General features: G+C 43.8%; 1 protein-coding gene across 4 annotated transcripts in view; it reads left to right on the top strand.

Moving 5' to 3' along the window:
- GRIA1 (glutamate ionotropic receptor AMPA type subunit 1) overlaps nucleotides 1-20,883 on the top strand; it is a 294,490-nt gene that overhangs the window by 222,603 nt on the left and 51,004 nt on the right. For all 4 annotated transcript variants that reach the window (XM_044277881.1, XM_044277880.1, XM_044277882.1 and 1 more), the window contains one exon: nucleotides 3,459-3,829. In XM_044277881.1, coding sequence (XP_044133816.1) covers nucleotides 3,459-3,829 — 371 coding nt within the window. The remainder of the gene's footprint in view (nucleotides 1-3,458; nucleotides 3,830-20,883) is intronic.

The following is a 20,883-nucleotide window of genomic DNA, read 5'->3' on the forward strand; positions in this document are numbered from 1 at the left end:
GATAGGACATGTCATATCTTCTGCAGTGCAGCCGCCTGGACCCAGAAGCACACGATTGGTGTCCATGTTCTTCGGGTCAGCAAGACAGACATGGTTGTGTGAATGGGGCGTAAAATGCTTCCTCATTACAAACAGCTTTGCTGTGGCATTTCAAAGAAATTATGGTTGGCAACACTGCCCAGCAGAAACAAATATCATAGTACAGCACATATTACTGCCCCAGTTGCACCAAACAGCATCACAGTATATATCTCACTCTGGGGTGGCCAGCATGAGCCTCCACATTCTGTCCACCTCCTCCTACAGTTGTCTCTAAATATTAAGATATAAAGGAGACTGAGGTGGTGAGGAGCAGACCACAGAAACAATCCAGACCTACATCAACTTGCTTCCTGGTTTTCCAGCACTACAAAACATACAGGAGAATACAGCACTACATACCTATTACATCCGGTGACATCACTTCTGACTTTAGACATTCTCTTTCCTCATCCTTTACTCAGTTATTTTTTTATCATCCTCCCTACCTTTTCATTACAAACGCCCAATCTTGGTTCCCTAAAAGTGTCCTCTTACGTCCACCCCTTTGCTCTTCCTAATGCCCCTAAATACTATACTGCAGAAAAAACTGTACCATGCAAAAATAATTGTGTCCAGCAGAGCGCCCTCAACAGTTATAGTTCTCCGTTATAGTGCCCTCATTAGTAAAAAAAAAAATGCCACCCTATAGTGGTCCCAAGTAGAAATATGCTCCCCAGAGTGTCTACAGCAAAAATAAAGCTGACCATAGTGCCCCCAGTTGCCATAAAGGCCCTATAATGCACCCAGTAGTAATAAAGCTCCCTACAGTGATCCCAGTAGTAATAATCGGCCTTATAATGTCCCCTGTAATAATAATGCCCAAATAATGTCCCCAATACGGTAATAATAATGTCACCATAGTGCCCCAGTACTGAAAATATCCTCCTATAGTGACCCCAGTAATGCCCTCAATGCTTTGCTCCCTAAATGGTCATGCCTCCATCTGAGGTGCAGATCACAGGCCTCTTCTGGCGAAAATGTTATTTTGACACCTGCATCCTGACACCATTTGTACCCTGCCTCATAGGCTTCAGGCCTAGTGGCCCGAGGTCCATGAGGGTGAACATTGGTCTTGAAGCAATCGGTTCCCAGTCTTTCCACAGCATTCAACTGTATAGCCGTCCTGAGAACGAGGATACAGTTGAAGTAAGGAGGACACCTATGGCTACCAGCCACGTCCATAAGTACCTGACCGTTCCAGCGTTAATTAAGGTTGGAAGCATCGTTATGTACCTGGGCTGCCTTCTAGGCCTTAGCCCACTGGAAATCTATGACCAGATCACCCATGGCCAGTCAATATGTACATTGATTTCCTCAAGATTTAATTGAATCCTAGTGAGCCATATTCAGATTTGTAATTGCTGTCACTGTAGGCAAATTTCTGAAATTACAGAATAAAAAAAAAGTTGTGATACCTGAGGCATGTATGTACTGTATATAGTTTGTGAGGGCATTCCCTACAGCAGGGAACAGGTTAAAATAAAAGGAAATATTTCCAAGCCCCTTCAGCTTTTTCTAGTGTGCGGATTCCCAATAGGAGGCCATAAGGGGAAAAGGAAACTCCTAGCTTGATTTATTAATTACATTTACATAACCAATTGGAGTTTATACAGCTCTATCTGACTGATTTCTATCTCTCCATCCAAAGTCTGCTCAGTGAATCCCCCCTCCCGTCCTACATTTTTTTCTCTTCTAGCCCCCTACGGCTATGGACATGTTGTTGCTTTACCTCCCTCAATGGAAGCTGGTAACCATGACAACCTGACTATGGTGCCTGCATTGCGGCCTGCAGCCATTTTGGTAACCTTTCCTATTCTCTCATGTCTCAGTGGGTGCAGAATTTCAGCACTCATCTGACAGTGAGCCAAAAGGGTACTTCGGCTTTTTGCCCTGTACATCTCCAGGATGGCGTGCTTGCCCTTTGGGTTTGAGGCATAAACCCCTAACAAATGTACATTAGTATATAAAATGAATGGCACATGTCCTTTAATCTGTTGTTTATATGAATCCTGTTACATTAATGTATTCAGCTGCTGCATTAGGCATGTAAGGCATCTTTAGTTACAAATCATGGGCAGGAATGGACCTTTAACAATGTGACTGCCCCTTCCCATAACCTGTGAATATCACAGAGGGCTGGGTCTCACAGGCTTCCATAGAAGGTAAGCCCCGATGCCTGTGTAAGGCATCGGGCTGCCTTCACAGCTATCGGGCCCCTGTCAATGCAGCGCAGTGACCTGATGGGGACAGGGAGGGAGCTCGTACCCTGCACAAGTCCCGTGCATGCTGCACTCCGCGTTGACCACAGCATACAAGAGGTCAATACACTGCCATTGGTGTATGCACTGATGACAGCATATACAGTAATAGTCGGGCCCATCGGAGGCAGCGCCTACACCCGCCCAATTAGAGAGCCGTACCTGTACAGTGTTGGTCCTTAAGTCACGGCTCCCAGCGCCATACATGTACGACGTATGTCCTCTACCGGTTAAATTAACACTTTGCAGTGTTCCTCTAGGGCACTGCACAGCAAAATAATGGTTGCCTCCTCTTTTGTTTCTATGCAAACCTGCAAGCAGGAAACACTTGCATGCAGGTGGTCATTGACCACTAAAGTGAGTTTACGACTTGGTAAATGCACCAACAGAGAACACACTAAAAACACTTGGCATTTTTCTTGCTTTGTTAAATTTAAGATGGTATCAAGGGGACCTCACAGGGGCCAGATTATCAGATGTTCTCTGTGATCACCTTGTCATAGAACAATGTATATAAAACTCAAAGATGGAGAACTTACAAAATTACAGTAAAATTCCAAAAATAGGGCAGATGTAGGACCTGAGCCAAGAGCATAGTGAGTACTGAAGTCATCTTGGACCCAGATCAATGTAGATGGTGGCTCTGTGAACAAAGGGTTATATACCAACTGCCTAAAGATATAGGGCCCAGTTATGGTTGCTCCCATACATTTTGCTATTAAATGGCATCAATCTATACTCCCCTCTCCACCTGAATTGCATTGCTAACAAAAGGGTGCTACTAGGGAACCAAACAACGTGGCACTTCTGTCATGGGTGGCAAAACTCAGCATAATTATTGGTGGTGCAGTTTGATATGTTCTATAGGAGCTCGTCTCTATTTTGTACACCACTGTCTATGAATATCTTCCAAATATTTTGTGGAGGGCCTGAAGGATTCGTGAATGTCAAAAGTCCTCCAAGAGAGGTACCACAGGTCCAGACTAGGAAAAAATTTTACAGAACAAGTCGACTCAAGAACCTTCATTTGCTAATAAGAATAGGGCTTAGAGTGTTATATTTTGAACAGTGGCCAATATGTTTTCCAGGGTGTTCATTATTTCCATTCTCCTTTAACAGAGAGCTGACCTTGCTGTGGCACCTTTGACAATTACCCTGGTTCGTGAAGAAGTTATTGACTTTTCAAAGCCCTTCATGAGTTTGGGCATCTCTATTATGATCAAGAAACCTCAAAAATCAAAACCTGGTGTTTTCTCCTTCCTGGATCCCCTGGCATATGAAATTTGGATGTGCATAGTCTTTGCCTACATTGGAGTTAGCGTGGTTCTCTTTTTGGTCAGTCGATTTAGCCCATATGAATGGCACAATGAAGAGTTCGAGGAAGGAAGAGACCAACCCTCGACAGATCACTCAAATGAATTTGGAATATTTAATAGCCTATGGTTTTCCTTGGGAGCATTCATGCAACAAGGGTGCGATATTTCTCCCAGGTAAGTCTGAAAGATTTTGGTTACACGAATCACAATGTGACGCAGTAGTTTATACCCATGGAGAAACATAGGTCTGCATAGGAGCTGGATTTTTACAAAGTTTCTTTATTAATATACCGTATTTTAGAGGCTTAGGCATCTGTATAAAAATACATTAGAAGAGTATACATACCCTCTAAATGAAATGGAATATCAGCAGTGTTGGATATTGCAATGTTAACTCATTAACTTAACCCTGGAGGTCTTTTCGTTTTTGCGCTTTCGTTTTGTGCTCCCTGCCTTCCCAAAGACATAACTTTGAAATTTTTCTGTTCCCATAGCCGTATGAAGGCTTGTTTCTAGCTGGGCAAGTTGTACTTTCCAATGCCACTATTTAAATATTGTATATGATGTAGTGGGAAACAAGAAGAAAATGGGGTGGAATTGGAAATGTTTATTTATGACATTTGATGTGCGATAAAACTGACAAGATAATTTAATTCTACAGGTCAGTGCGAATCCGGCGATACCTTATATGTATAGTTTTTCTTGCCTTTTTGATAAATGGTAAAATAACTGGGGTGTGTACAACTTTTTATAAACATTTCGCGATATTTCGCAAATATTTGGGTGAATATTCATCAAATATTCGAGAATTCGTGATCTCCAGTCATTATTTTCTTGATTGCTAAAATCGGCAATCAGAAAATTTACTATAAAAGTTAGCAATATGAAAATTTGCGATCAACACTACTCCTAAAGTAAAAGATATTGCAGCTAATGATGGACGAAACTCTAAAAAATGTGTCCTTCTGGAGCCTAGAATTTTTTTTTTCCTATCGGTTTGATGTATACAAATGTGCAGCACTCCACGTTTTTGTATCCTGCAGAGTCCATTAAAAAAATGCATATGTTAACATAAATTTATTTTCTACCATGGAACTGTATGGTGAACGGACACCACTGTACGGCATTAGTCTGTTAACGCATACATTTTTGGCGTGCATTAAATGGATGTCAAAAATAGAATGTGAACCCAGCCCTAGTGTCAGAATAAGCACCAGTACACATCAGAGCAGTGTGGTGGAGAGGGGAGGCTGCCATGTACTGACAGAGAGCTACCTGGTCCTGGTGGTCAGGTATAAAGACTGTTTCCCAAGGATCATTTTCTACTGGGAAATACAGGGTACAGTATAATACGCTAGAATTTATATAATAAAGATATTAGCCCTACCCCCGAATGATAATACAATTAGGTGATCATTTATTATATAGAAATACGTCTATGTTAGGCGTATTTCTAACAGATTGTGGCGCAAAGATCCTCAGCACCGCAATCTGCATATTTTTCATGCTCATACCAGGTCAAAAAAAAGATGGCGTGGGCAGGGAAAGGGATACAGTTATGGCCATCCAGTTATTGGATACCACAGCCACACATTGACCGGATAACACCTCTTTACAGTGACCTGATAACACCGCCATACCTTGACCGGATAAAAGGGTATAAGAGGGCACAGTACAGGGTATAACTAGGGGCACTGCACAGGGTGTGGTAAGAGGGCACAATGCAGGGTATAAGGGGGCACAGTACGGGTTTAGGGGCACAGTATGGGGTGGGAGCACAGTCACATGATCCTGTGACATTAGACGGTCCTTATAGTGATTGCAGTTCATACTCCACCATAATAGGAGGCACAGGAGTGAGACAGGGACGTGATTATGTGGCTAGAGATAAAAAATTTAACTGTTGGCCAGTACAGGCCCCAAAAATTAGGCAATAGGCATTCACCTGACAGCACAGAACTTTGGATTCTGTGGCTAGAGGTACATTAGACGATCACAGGATAAATATGTAACTGTCGGCCAGTACAGGCCCCAAAAATTAGCCAATAGGCATTCACCTGACAACAAAGAACATTGGATTCTATGGCTGGAGGTACATTAGGCGATCGCAGGATAAATATATAACTGTCGGTCAGTACAGGCCACAAAAATTAGGCAATAGGCATTCACCTGACAGCAAAGAACTTTGGATTCTGTGGCTGGAGGTACATTAGGCGATCACAGGATAAAAATACAATTGTCGGCCAGTAAAGAGCCTAAAAATTAAGCAATAGGTCATCAACTGACAGCAAAGATTTTGGATTCTGTGGCTGGAGGTACTTTAGGCGGTCAAAGGATAAATATGTAACTGTCGGCCAGTACAGGACCCAAAAATTTTGCATCCATCTGACATAAAAGGCCTACATAAGGAAAGGACCATGATTTTTTCTGGATGGTGGCGGATATGTGTGGGCTGGCATGAGGAAATTCAATTACACGTGGTCATCACAGGTTCACTCATTCATTAAAAAAAATAGTCCACAATGTCGTGAGCTAAGCGAGTGCGCTTATCAGTCACGATTCCCCCTGCTGCGCTGAACGTCCTTTCAGACAAGACACTTGACGAGTGGCAAGCCAACAGTTCTATGGCAAATTGTGCCAGCTCTGGCCACAGGTCAAGCCTGCACACCCAGTAGTCAAGGTGTTTCTCGCATCTCAGAGCATTCAGATCGGCCACCTGTCGGTCTAGGCGTTCCCTTAGGCTGGATCCAGAGGGTGGCTGTCGATGGGTTGGCTGCAAGAATGATCTCCTATCCGAAGTGACCAACACATCTTCAAACCGCCCAATTTTTGCAGGCGCAGTAGGATTGTTACCCACACCTGTGGGTGGAAATTCCTCTGCCAGCACCCGCAACAGCAGAATGCAGCATCTCTTGTAGCAAGGCCTGGAAATGCTGCATTCTGACAGCAAACTGTGATGCTAGTAACATGTCTGCCATTTTGCGTTTGTGTCGGTGGGTCTAAGTACGTTGCCACCAAGTATGCTTTTTATGTGGGGGTCCCTCTTTAAACAACATTTGCACTAAATTGGAAGAGGTGGAGCGGCCTGGCTCCTGCTCATCGCCCAGGATAATGTCATCCTAGGTCTCCTCCCCCCAGCCACAGACAAGACCAGGCCTCCCCGAAAAGTTTAAAGTCTGCTCTTTTTACTCCTCCCCCTCCTCCTCCTCCCACCAGCCATCATCCTCCTCTGAATCCTCTTCAGACTCCTGCTGACTTGTCTCAGATGGAGTAGCCCCCATCTTCCGGCTCCTGCTCCTCAATGACTTGATCAATGACACGACGGTACGGATGGATGGATGTACTGTATCTTGGCACCGACACTGTGTGCCAGAGATATATTCACTTGCCGCTGAACGTGGCCATATAGTTCAGGGATGCCCTTCTGGGAGAACTATTTCCTTTGGGGGCCTTCCATTGCGGTGTGTCTATGGCCACAAATTTTCTAAAGGCCTCCAAGTCCACCAATTTATATGGCAGTAATTGGTGGGATAGTAGTTCCAACAAGCCAACGGTCAGCCATTGGGCAAGAGGATTATCCAGCGTCATTATTTTTTTACGCTCAAACATTTGGGCCACGGAAGCCTGCCTTCTCTTCCTCTCTTGTGGGCACCCATGAGACGTCCATCGACACGTCTTCATCATCACCTTCACCACCGTTAACATTAGAGATCTCGGAGTAGGCAGCAACAGCGGGGACCATCCTCCTTGGGCTGATCTGGGTACTGTAGTCATACTGCTTTGTGGCGGCCGTTGCAACCTCCTCTTCCTCATCCGATGCCAAGAATAGCTGCACATATGTAAGGACTGGGAAAATAATTCCTCTCACGCAAGTGGATGGGCTATGGTGGTGGTGGTGTCTTTGGGGGTGCACACAGCAGAGAGTGAGGAGGGTGCAGATACAGAGGATGAAGAGGGTGCAGTAGCGGAAGGCTTCGAGAGCCACTTAACCAACTCTGGTGCGCTCTTTAAAGTTATCGAACACGCCTTCTACAAATTCCCCCTTAGGCTGTGGCCTGGTGCTCCGACCTCAAACATCCCTGCGGAACGGTCTGCCTCTTTCTCTGCCTGTCATTTTCTAAAAAACCCTCTGCCTAAGTCCGTAGAGAAGAGCAGTATTTGTAGAAGAAGGTATATCGCATCCCTCAATCAGTATTTGGTGAAAAAAGGTATATAGCAATAGCTCCCTTCAATCAATATTTTGTGTAAAAAGGTATATGGCAACCCTCAATCAGTATATGGTGGAAACAGGTATATAGCACCCGTCAATCAGTATTTGGTGGAAACAGGCATATGGCACTCCTCAGTCAGCATTTTGTGGAAGCAGGTGTATCACAGCCCCCTTAAATCAGTATTTGGTGGAAGAAGGTATATAGCAATAGCACCACTCAATTAGTATTTGGCGGAAACAGGTATATGGCACCCCTAAATCACTATTTTGTGGAAGCAGGTGTATTACAGCCATCAATCAGTAGTTGGTGGAAGAAGGTGTATAGCAATACCACACCTCAATCAATATTTTGTTGAAGAAGGTATATGACACCCCTCAATCAGTATTTGGGGAAAACTAGTGTAAAGCACCTCTCAATCAGCATTTGGAAGAAACAGGTATATAGCACCGCTCAATCCAGATTTTGTGGAAGAAGGTATATTGCACCACTCAATCAGTATTTTGTGGCAGCAGGTGTATCACACCCTTTAATCAGTATTTGGTGAAAGAAGGTATATAGCAATAGCACCCCTCAATCAGTTTTTAGAGGAGGAAGGTACATTGCACCCCTCAATCAGTATTTGGCAAAAACAAGTATATAGCACCCCTTAATCAGTATTTTTTTGGAGCGAGATGTATTGCAGCCCTCAATCTGTATTTGGTGGAAACAGTTATATAGCACCCCTCAATTAGTACTTGACGGACACAGGTATATGGCACCCCTCAATCAATACTTTTTTTTGGAACGAGATGTATCGCAGCCCTCAATCAGTATTTGGTGGAAGAAGGTATATAGCAATAGCACCCCACAATCAGTATTTTGTGGAAGAAGGTATATGGCACCCCTCAATCAGTATTTGTCGGAAAAAGGTATATAGCACCTTTGGCAAAAACAGGTATATAGCATTCATCAATCAGGGTTTTGTGGAAGAAGGTATATAGCACCCCTCAATCAGTATTTGGTGGAAACAGGTATATGGCACCCCTACATCAGTATTTTGTGGAAGCAGGTGTATCGTAGCCCTGAATTAGTATTTTGTGGAAGCAGGTGTATCGCAGCCCGCAATCAGTATTTGGTAGAAACAGGTATATAGCACCCCTCAATTAGTATTTGGCGGACACAGGTATATGGGACCCCTTAATCAGCAGTTTTTTTTTGGAACAAGATGTATTGCAGCCCTCAATCTGTATTTGTGGAAACAGGTATATAGCACCCCTCAATTAGTATTTGGCGGACACAGGTATATGGCACCCCTCAATCAATACTTTTTTTGGGAACGAGATATATCGCAGCCCTCAATCAGGATTTTGTGAAGAAGGTATATAGCAATAGCACCCCTCAATCAGTATTTGGTGGAAACAGGTATATGGCACCCCTACATCAGTATTTTGTGGAAGCAGGTGTATCGTAGCCCTCAATCAGGATTTGGTGGAAGAAGGTATATAGAAATAGCACCCCTCAATCAGTATTTTGTGGAAGAAGGTATATGGCACCCCTCAATCAGTATTTTGTGGCAGCAGGTGTATCGCACTGAATAATCTGTATTTGGTGAAAGAAGGTATATAACAATAGCACCCCTCAATCAGTATTTAGTGGAAGAAGTTATATGGAACGCCCCAATTAGTATTTAGCAGAAACAGGTATATAGCACCCCTCAATCAGTATTTGCTGGAAACAGGTATATGTCACCCATTAATCAGTATTTAGTGGAAGCAGGTGTATCGCAGCCCTCAATCAGTGTATGGTGGAAGAAGGTATATAGCAATAGCACCCCTCAATCAGTATTTAGTGGAAGAAGGTATATGGCACCCCTCAATCAGTATTTGGCGGAAACAAGCATATAGCACCCCTCAATCAGTATTTGGCAAAAACAGGTATATAGCACTCCTCAATCAGGATTTTGAGGAAGAAGGTATATAGCACCCCTCAATCAGTATTTGGCGGAAACAGGTAAATTTCACCCCTAAGGCAATATTTTGTGGAAGCAGGTGTATCGCAGCCCTCAATTAGTTTTTGGTGGAAGAAGGTATATAGCAATAGCAACCCCAAATCAGTATTTTGTGGAAGAAGGCATAGAGCACCCCTCAATCAGTATTTGGCAGATACAGGTATATGGCACCCTCAATCAGTATTTTGTGGAAGCAGGTGTATCGCACCCCTTAATCAGTATTTGGTGAAACAAGGTATATAGCAGTAGACCCCTCAATCAGTTTTTAGCGGAAGAAGGTATATGTCACCCCTCAATCAGTATTTAGCGGAAACAGGTATATAGCACTCCTCAAATAGTATTTGGCAGAAACAAGTATATAGCACCCCTCAATCAGTATATGGTGGAAACAGGTATATGGCACCCCTAAATCAGTATTTGGTGGAAACAGGTGTATCACAGCCCTCAATCAGTATTTGGTGGAAGAAGGTTTATAGCAATACCACACCTTAATTAGTATTTTATGGAATAAGATATATGGCATACCTCAATCAGTATTTGGCGGAAACAGGTATATAGCACCCTTCAATCAGTATTTGGGGGAAACTGGTATATAGCACCTCTCAATCAGCATTTGGCAGAAACAGGTATATAGCACCCCTCAATCCAGATTTGTAAAAGAAGCTATATGGCACCCCTCAATCAGTATTTTGTGGAGGCAGATGCATCGCACCCCATAATCAGTATTTGGTGAAAAAAGGTATATAGCAATAGCACCCCTAAATCAGTATTTAGTGGAAGAAGGTATATGGCACCCCTCAATCAGTATTTAGCAGAAACAGGTATATAGCACCCCTCAATCAGCATTTGCCCGAAAAAGGTATATGACACCCCTTAATCAGTATTTTGTGAAAGCAGGTGTATCGCAGCCCTCAGTCAGGATTTGGTGGAAGAAGGTATATAGAAATAGCACCCCTCAATCAGTATTTTGTAGAAGGAGGTATATGCCACCCCTCAATCAGTATTTGGCGGAAACAGGAATATAGCACCCCTCAATCAGTATTTGGCAGAAACAGGTATATAGCACTCCTCACTCAGGATTTTTTGGAAAAGGGTATATAGCACCCCTCAATCAGTATTTGGCGAAAACAGGTATATGGCACCCCTCAGGCAGTATTTTGTGGATGCAGGTGTATTGCAGCCCTCAATCAGTATTTTGTGAAAGAAGGTATATAGCACCCCTCAATCAGTATTTGGTGGAAACAGGTATATGGCACCCCTCAATCAGTATTTTGTGGAAGCAGGTGTATCGCACCCTTTAATCAGTATTTGGTGAAAGAAGGTATATAGCAATAGCAACCAATATATCAGTTTTTAGTGGAAGAAGGTATATGGCAGCCCTCAATCAGTATTTGGCAGAAACAGGTATATGGCACCCCTTAATCGGTATTTTGTGGAAGCAGGTGTATCGCAGCCCTCAATCAGTATTTTGTGGAAGAAGGTATATGGCACCCCATAATCAGTATTTAGCAGAAACAGGTATATAGCACCCCTCAATCAGTATTTGCCGGAAAAAGGTATATGGCACCCCTTAATCAGTATTTTGTGGAAGCAGGTGTATCGCAGCCCTCAATCAGGATTTGGTGGAAGAAGGTATATAGAAATAGCACCCCTCAATCAGTATTTTGTGGAAGAAGGTATGTGGCACCCCTCAATCAGTATTTGGCGGAAACAGGAATATAGCACCCCTCAATCAGTATTTGGCGAAAACAGGTATATGGCATCCCTCAGGCAGTATTTTATTGATGCAGGTGTTTTGCAGCCTTCAATCAGTATTTTGTGAAAGAAGGTATATAGCAAAAGCACCCCTCAATCAGTATTTTGTGGAAGAAGGTATATAGCACCCCTCAATCAGTATTTGGCGGAAACAGGTATATGGCACCCCTCAATCAGTATTTTGTGGAAGCAGGTGTATCGCACCCTTTAATCAGTATTTAGTGAAAGAAGGTATATAGCAATAGCACCTCTCATTTAGTTTTTAGTGGAAGAAGGTATATGGCACCCCCCGATCAGTATTTGGGAGAAACAGGTATATAGCACCCCTTAATCGGTATTTGACGGAAACAGGTGTATCACAGCCATCAATCAGTATTTGGTGGAAGCAGGTGTATCGCAGCCCTCAATCAGTATTTGGTTGAAACAGGTATATAGCACTGCTCAATCAGTATTTGGCGGAAACAGGTATATAGCACCCCTCAATCAGTTTTTGCCGGAAACAGGCATATTGCACCCCTTAATCAGTATTTTGTGGAAGCAGGTGTATCGCAGCCCTCAATCAGGATTTGGTGGAAGAAGGTATATAGAAATAGCACCCCTCAATCAGTATTTTGTGAAAGAAGGTATATGGCACCCCTCAATCAGTATTTGGCGGAAACAGGAATATAGCACCCCTCAATCAGTATTTGGCCGAAGCAGGTATATGGCACCCCTCAATCAGTATTTTGTGGAAGTAGGTGTATCGCAGCCCTCAATAAGTATTTTGTGGAAGAAGGTATATGGCACCCCTCAATCAGTATTTGGCGGAAACAGGAATATAGCACCCCTCAATCAGTATTTGGCGGAAACAGGAATATAGCACCCCTCAATAAGTATTTGCCAGAAAAAGGTATATGGCACCCCTTAATCAGTATTTTGTGGAAGCAGGTGTATCGCAGCCCTCAATCAGGATTTGGTGGAAGAAGGTATATAGAAATAGCACCCCTCAATCAGTATTTTGTGGAAGAAGGTATATGGCACCCCTCAATCAGTATTTGGCGGAAACAGGAATATAGCACCCCTCAATCAGTATTTGGCCGAAGCAGGTATATGGCACCCCTCAATCAGTATTTTGTGGAAGCAGGTGTATCGCAGCCCTCAATCAGTATTTTGTGGAAGAAGGTATATGGCACCCCTCAATCAGTATTTGGCGGAAACAGGAATATAGCACCCCTCAATCAGTATTTGGCGAAAACAGGTATATGGCACCCCTCAGGCAGTATTTCATTGATGCAGGTGTATTGCAGCCTTCAATCAGTATTTTGTGAAAGAAGGTATATAGCAATAGCACCCCTCAATCAGTATTTTGTGGAAGCAGGTGTATCGCACCCTTTAATCAGTATTTGGTGAAAGAAGGTATATAGCAATAGCACCTCTCATTTAGTTTTTAGTGGAAGAAGGTATATGGCACCCCCCGATCAGTATTTGGGAGAAACAGGTATATAGCACCCCTTAATCGGTATTTGACGGAAACAGGTGTATCACAGCCATCAATCAGTATTTGGTGGAAGCAGGTGTATCGCAGCCCTCAATCAGTATTTGGTGGAAACAGGTATATAGCACTCCTCAATCAGTATTTGGCGGAAACAGGTATATAGCACCCCTCAATCAGTTTTTGCCGGAAACAGGCATATGGCACCCCTTAATCAGTTTTTTGTGGAAGCAGTTGTATCGCAGCCATTAATCAGGATTTGGTGGAAGCAGGTTTATAGAAATAGCACCCCTCAATCAGTATTTTTTGGAAGAAGGTATATGGCACCCCTCAATCAGTATTCGGCAGAAACAGGTATATAGAACTCCTCAATCAGGATTTTGTGGAAAAGGGTATATAGCACCCCTCAATCAGTATTTGCGAAAACAGGTATATGGCACTCCTCAGGCATTATTTTGTGGAAGAAGGTATATAGCACCCCTCAATCAGTATTTGTCGAAACCAGGTATATGGCACCCCTCAATCAGTATTTTGTAAAAGCAGGTGTATCGCACCCTTTAATCAGGATTTGGTAAAAGAAGGTATATAGCAATAGCACCCCTCAATCAGTTTTTAGAGGAAGAAGGTATATAGCATCCCTTAATCAGTATTTGGCGGAAACAGGTGTATCACAGCCCTCAATCAGAATTTGGTGGAAGCAAGTGCATCGCAGCTCTCAATCAGTATTAGGTGGAAACAGGTATATAGCACCCCTCAATCAGTATTTGGCGGAAACAGGAATATAGCACCCCTCAATCCGGATTTTGTGGAAGAAGGTATATGGCACCCCTCAATCAGTATTTTGTGGAAGCAGTTGTATCGCACCCCATAATCAGTATTTGGTGAAAGAAGGTATATAGCCATAGCACCCCTTAATCAGTATTTTGTGGAAGAAGGTATATGGCACCCCTCAATCAGTATTTGGCAGAAACAGGTATATAGCACCCCTCAATCAATATTTGGCAGAAGCAGGTATATAGAATGCCTCAATCAGGATTTTGTGGAAAAGGGTATATAGCACCCCTCAATCAGTATTTGGTGCAAACAGGTATATGGCACCCCTCAGGCAGTATTTTGTGGATGCAGGTGTATCGCAGCCCTCAATCAGTTTTTGGTGAAAGAAGGTATATAGCAATAGCACCCCTCAATCAGTATTTTGTGGAAGAAGGTATATAGCACCCCTCAATCAGTATTTGGCGGAAACAGGTATATGGCACCCCTCAATCAGTATTTTGTAAAAGCAGGTGTATTGCACCCATTGATCAGTATTTGGTGAAAGAAGGTATATAGCAATAGCACCCCTCAATCAGTTTTTAGAGGAAGAAGGTATATGGCACCCCTCAATCAGTATTTGGCAAAAACAGGTATATAGCACCCCTTAATCAGTATTTGGCGGAAACAGGTGTATCACAGCCCTCAATCAGTATTTGGTGGAAGCAAGTGTATCGCAGCCCTCAATCAGTATTTGGTGGAAACAGGTATATAGCACCCCTCAATCAGTATTTGGCGGAAACAGGTATATTGCACCCCTCAATCCGGATTTTGTGGAAGAAGGTATATGGCACCCCTCAATCAGTATTTTGTGGAAGCAGTTGTATCGCACCCCATAATCAGTATTTGGTGAAAGAAGGTATATAGCCATAGCACCCCTCAATCAGTATTTAGTGGAAGAAGGTATATGGCACCCCTCAATCAGTATTTGGCAGAAACAGGTATATAGCACCCCTCAATCAGTATTTGCCGGAAACAGGTATATGGCACCCCTTAATCAGTATTTTGTGGAAGCAGGTGTATCGTAGCCCTCAATCAGTATTTGGTGAAAGAAGGTATATAACAATAGCTCCCCTTAATCAGTATTTTGTCAAAGAAGGTATATGGCACCCCTCAATCAGTATTTGGTGTAAAGAGGTAAATAGCACCCCTCAATCAGTATTTGGTGTGAAGCAGGTGTATCGCAGCCCTCTATCAGTATTTGGTGAAAGAAGGTATATAGCCATAGCACCCCTCAATCAGTATTTAGTGGAAGAAGGTATATGGCACCCCTCAATCAGTATTTGGCAGAAACAGGTATATATCACCCCTCAATCAGTATTTGGCAGAAACTGGTATATAGAACCCCTCAATCAGTATTTAGCGGAAACAGGTATATGGCACCCCTCATTCAGTATTTGGGGGAAACTGGTATATAGCACCTCTCAAGCATCATTTTTGGAAACAGGTATATAGCGCCCCTCAATCAGGATTTTCTGGAATAAGGTATATGGCACCCCTCAATCAGTATTTTGTGGAAGCAGGTGTATCGCACCTTATAATCAGTATTTGGTGAAAGAAGGTATATAGTAATAGCACCCCTCAATCAGTATTTTGTGGAAGAAGGTATATAGCACCCCTCAATCAGTATTTGGCGGAAACAGGTATATGACACCCCTCAATCAGTATTTTGTGGAAGCAGGTATATGGCACCCTCAATCAGTATTTGGCAGAAAAAGGTATATAGCACCCCTCAATCAGTATTTAGCAAAAACAGGTATATAGTATTCATCAATCAGGATTTTGTGGAAGAAGGTATATAGCACCCCTCAATCAGTATTTAGTCTGAAACAGGTATATGGCACCCCTACATCAGTATTTTGTGGAAGCAGGTGTATCATAGCCCTGAATTAGTATTTTGTGGAAGCAGGTGCATCGCAGCCCGCAATCATTATTTGGTAGAAACAGGTATATAGCACCCCTCAATTAGTATTTGGCGGACACAGGTATATGGCACCCCTTAATCAGTAGTTTTTTTTTTGGAACGAGATGTATTGCAGCCCTCAATCTGTATTTGGTGGAAGAAGGTATATAGCACCCCTCAATTAGTATTTTGTGGACACAGGTATATGGCACTTCTCAATCAGGATTTTTTGAAGAAGGTATATAGCACCCCTCAATCAGTATTTGGTGGAAACAGGTATATGGCACCCCTACATCAGTATTTTGTGGAAGCAGGTGTATCGCAGCCCTCATTCAGTATTTGGTGGAAGAAGGTATATAGCAATACCACCCCTCAATCAGTATTTTGTGGAAGCAGGTGTATCGCACCCCTCATTCAGTATTTGGCGGAAACAGGTATATAGCACCCCTCAATCAGTATTTGACGGAAACAGGTATATGGCACCCCAAAAACAGTATTTTGTGGAAGTAGGTGTATCGCAGCCCTCAATCAGTATTTGGTGGAAACAGGTATATAGCACCCATCAATTAGTATTTGGTGGACACAGGTATATGGCACCCCTCAATCAGTATTTTTTTTGGACCGAGATATATTGCAGCCCTCAATTAGTATTTGGTGGAAGAAGGTATATAGCAATAGCACCCCTTATTCAGTATTTTGTGGAAGAAGGTATATGGGATCCCTATATCAGTAGTTGGCGGAAACAGGTATATAGCACCTCTCAATCAGCATTCGGCGGAAACAGGTATATAACACCTCTCAATCAGGATTTTGTGGAAGAAGGTATATAGCACCCCTTTATCAATATTTGGCAGAAACAGATATATGGCACCTATAAATCAGTATTTTGTGGAAGCAGGTGTATCGCAGCCCTCAATCAGTATTTGGTGGAAACAGGTATATAGCACCTCTTAATTAGGATTTTGTGGAAGAAGGTATATCGCAGCTCTCAAGCAGTTTTTTTGTGGGGCAACAGGTATATCACACCCGTTGCAATTAGTTTCTCCAATAGCATTTGTCCCTCTATCTAGCTGCGGTATCGCTGCAGAACCGCACACAATTGCTGCACACTATAATATAATTTCTATGTTAGAAAATGTATTAGTATATCAAACCCCTCTATATCAGACCTATCAATAGCACACCTATACCAGTCCTTAAAAGGACTTTTGTGACCCTACTAGCTAGCGTTTGGTGTTCCTAACTGTCCCTACTCCAAAATGCAACCTCTCCCTACACTGGCAAAACACATAATGTAAAATGGCTGCCAGATCGGGTTCTGTTATAGTCTTGGGGTGTGTCCATATGCTGAAATGTCTCAATTGGTTGTCCTGTCCCACCTGATGGATGTGTCATGGGTCAAAGTTCGGCACTATGCAAAAAAATATGCTGCGTCTGAATATCGCCTTATGTTTGCATTTTCGTTGAATCGCGAACTAGCAAAGTTCGCCGCGAAACGACCGCTTGGCGAACAACAAGACCATCTCCAATTGCAGCCTTCTCATTGGCCCACAAGCAAGAAGCAGTGAGGGATCATGGGTACTGATGAAAAAAAATCTAGAATATTTGCGATTAGTTGGTAAGGCTGATTAGTCAGCCTGCATTTGTGGGAGGGGCGGAGGCTCTTCATATACGAGCCACACCCTCACTCACAGGTGTGTGTTTTCAGGTGCACAGCTGCCGCTGGGTGTCATTAGCACACTAGCTTCTCTGGTGGTAGGATTCTTTCTTTGCAACATGGAGCTTGTTATTTTGCTCTCTGCCATACTACGTAAGTAGGTTGGGCCGGGGCCGTCTCTCCTGGCCAGTCGGATCCGACTTTGCTAGCGAACGGGAGGCTTCGCCTCAGAATCTGCTACCTCAGGTTTGCTCGTTTGGGCCTAAATACTTCCATTTGCTTTTCATTTTTGTTTGTTGGTAATAAGAGTTGGTTCCTATAAATCTTACAAGTTTCACTTTGCTTCGTTCGTCTCGTATGAAAAGTTTCTTTACAGCAATCCGGCTGAAGTAAGAGTTACCCGGGCTGCACGTGACGTCATGTTTGGAGATCGGACGCAGTGTTTATTGTTTAGGCCTTTTGCTGTAGCTGTTCCTTGCCATGTGTCTCCCTCCCCCTTTTCCCCCTGCTACCACCATCTTTAAACTTCATGTATTTCACTTTTGTAAGCCGTGTACCGGGGTGGGCTCCCCAGGATACAGAAAAGTCACAGACTTGGAAGCAACACTGACACCAGCTTTATATGCAAGAATATAAACTTTACTTTGGAAACAGTATTAACACAAGTACAAACAGTATAAGCAATACCCCAGGCCCACAGTCACTGTCCCTGTCCGAGGGACAGGCCTAGCCTGCTGGCGTACACAGCAGAGCCTACAAGTCGTACTGTGCCGCTATAGAAGGCACACCTAACCGGTGGCAGACGCAGCAGAGCCTGCAAGTCAATTACTGCGCTGCAGTCCAGTACAGTAAGGCCTAACAAAGCTATAACCCTATCTAACTAGCTATACAAGGCCTAGGCTAGTCTCTGTTACTTTAGGCGCCAAACAGTGAAGTACAATTGGTAATCAGGTGTACTGACCTGTGTCCGTTCTGGGCCCTAGGATGCCGCTTACCCGGGATGGCCACCAAGCTCCCAGCAACCGTGCGGCCTTGCTTGATGCTAAGGTTTTCTGTCCATACACTGGAACTGGTCTTCCTGGGACAACCTCTCTTTCAAAGTGCTGGATCCAGACAGGGGACAGCAGATACTCTCCTTCCTTTGAGTGCCCATTCACTGACGGACATCCGCAAGCCAGGATGGAATCGGATTCAGCCCCTCACAGCACAATCCTTCCACCATGTCAGATCAACACGTCCTGGTTCACCCAGAAGCATGCTGACTGTGCTTCAAAACAGCGGCCTCTAGTGCCCGGAATGCCAAATGACAGCTCCAATACAATGTAAACATAAATATACAGGCAGAGCTTATCCACGATCTCACACTTTCATGCTCTGCTGTTATCCTGAGCGGCATTTACACTTTCGGCTTTTATTTAATGTCTTATGCTGCATCCGCCCGTCTTCACTGTGCTGCACTTTTCTACTCTTGGTTCGTATTCACTCAGATTGGTCTCACATTCAAGCTGCGTTCACCTGTTGGCTGTTACATCTCATTCCGTCCCCAGCCAACAGCCGGATCCATATTACATGCCTGTTATTACATGTTGTATACTCGGCTTACAGCCATAGCTGCTACTGTTACTCCGTTTTCATGCTCTGGACGCACCACACTGGTGTTCCCACCTTGCTCCATTCACAACCAGAGCTGCGTTTATACCAATTTTAATGCTCTGCTTATACCCAAAGTTGTGTTCACACTTCTACTGCTACACCAGGTTGTATACCCCACTCACCAAAGCCGCTTTCCATGTCTGTGGTCACATCAAGTTAATATTCCGTTCACATCCAAAGCTGCGTCCGCATGTCTGCTTTTCACATCTTGTCCTATACTCCTTTCACTACTAGAGCTGCGTCCACATGTCTGCTTTCGCATCACGTCAATACTCTGCTCACTTTCAGGTTGCATTTATACGTCTGCTTTATACCATGCTTTTCATGCGCTACCCATACTCAGAGCTGCGCCTATACCATGTTTTTAGGTACCACTCACTTCCAAAGCTGCATTCACCCATTTGTTGTTACATCATGTGTTGTACTCTGCTCCCACTCAAAGCTGCATTCTCCTGTTTATTGCTACGTCATGGTTTTGCTCAATCTCACCGGGGCAGTCTGCACCCACCGCTCTGGTATCTCTCTCCCGACAAACATAACTGCGTTCTTTTCAGGCTTACGTTCCCTTCCTCGGTGGTCTGTTACATTCCATAGGCCTACTTTCTGTTTAATCCTGGTTCGTAATCACTCAGACTGGTCTCCTTTTACTTCTGGTTCGTATTCACTCAGATTGGTCTCCTGCCCCAGTTCACCAAACAGCTCCTCAGCGGAGGTCAGTGGGCCGATAGGAGTAAGTTTCCTGCTATGTTTTCACAAGATGTTCATTTGTTTGTCACGATAAGAGACTTCTCTTAGCGAACTTGCAATGCCCCAGGCATTTCATGTTTACGTTTATGGTTCGTGGTGGTTAGTGTTTTATGTATGCACGTGCTTCGGATTACTAATAGTCTATATTTTCAACGCCTGTTGGCAGTCATGTTCCTTAGGCCACCTTCTAGCCAATCCAATCATTCAAGTCGCTTCATATGCCATCAGGTCCCGCTTACGTTTTAATTACTTATCTTCACCGCAACGTCATCCCTCTGGCTTCGGGGGCCCTATGACCGATCTGGCCTCATGGCTCCGGGGGCCCCTTGACCGCTTTTCATGTTTTGTTTGTTAAGGGTATGACATGGTTGTAGGCTGGTTAGTGTCCCAGGTTTCTGTTGGAGGTTATGCGAGTCCATGTCTTTGTCTTTCTAGGTTATCGAGTCCCGGTTGCTTACTAAACCCGTTGGGTTAAGGCCCAATCTTTTCCCCATCCGTCCTTAATTCTAAGGTTCGCATCCCGGCGGCTGCCCGGCCCCATGGGCCCCTGGTGGTTGCTTCAGCCCCATGGCTTCAGGGGTCTGACCAATGGTTGTCTGTCCACCTGTGCAGCTATGCTTTTGAATGACTCATATCTTTACCTGCTTGCCAGCTTATGTTATTAATTTTAGTTAATGCCCGTTATTATCTCCATTTTCTGTCACGTTTCCCTTAGTCTTTTCAGGTCATGCAGTTGAACTATTGGGGTCACCTTCCACGTCGTCAGGTCTCGTTCCTAACGATATTTCGCCTTGCATGTTATTCAGGCCACGTAGTTTATCTTGGGTATCGACTGCCACATCGGTCAGGCTCATGGTTTAATTCACGTGCACCTTATTCATGTCACTTTTCATAGTTATAATTCTTAAAAAAAAAAAAAAAACTCGGCCCCATGGCTTCGGGGGCCCGACGACTGCTTCGGTCCCATGGCTTCGGGGGCCCGACGACTGTTTTCAAACCTGCTGGGCTGATTGCCTGGTTGGTTGTCCATCTGT

This window comes from Bufo gargarizans, chromosome 2 (genome assembly GCF_014858855.1).
Source record: "Bufo gargarizans isolate SCDJY-AF-19 chromosome 2, ASM1485885v1, whole genome shotgun sequence".
Classification (NCBI taxonomy): Eukaryota; Metazoa; Chordata; class Amphibia; order Anura; family Bufonidae; genus Bufo; species Bufo gargarizans.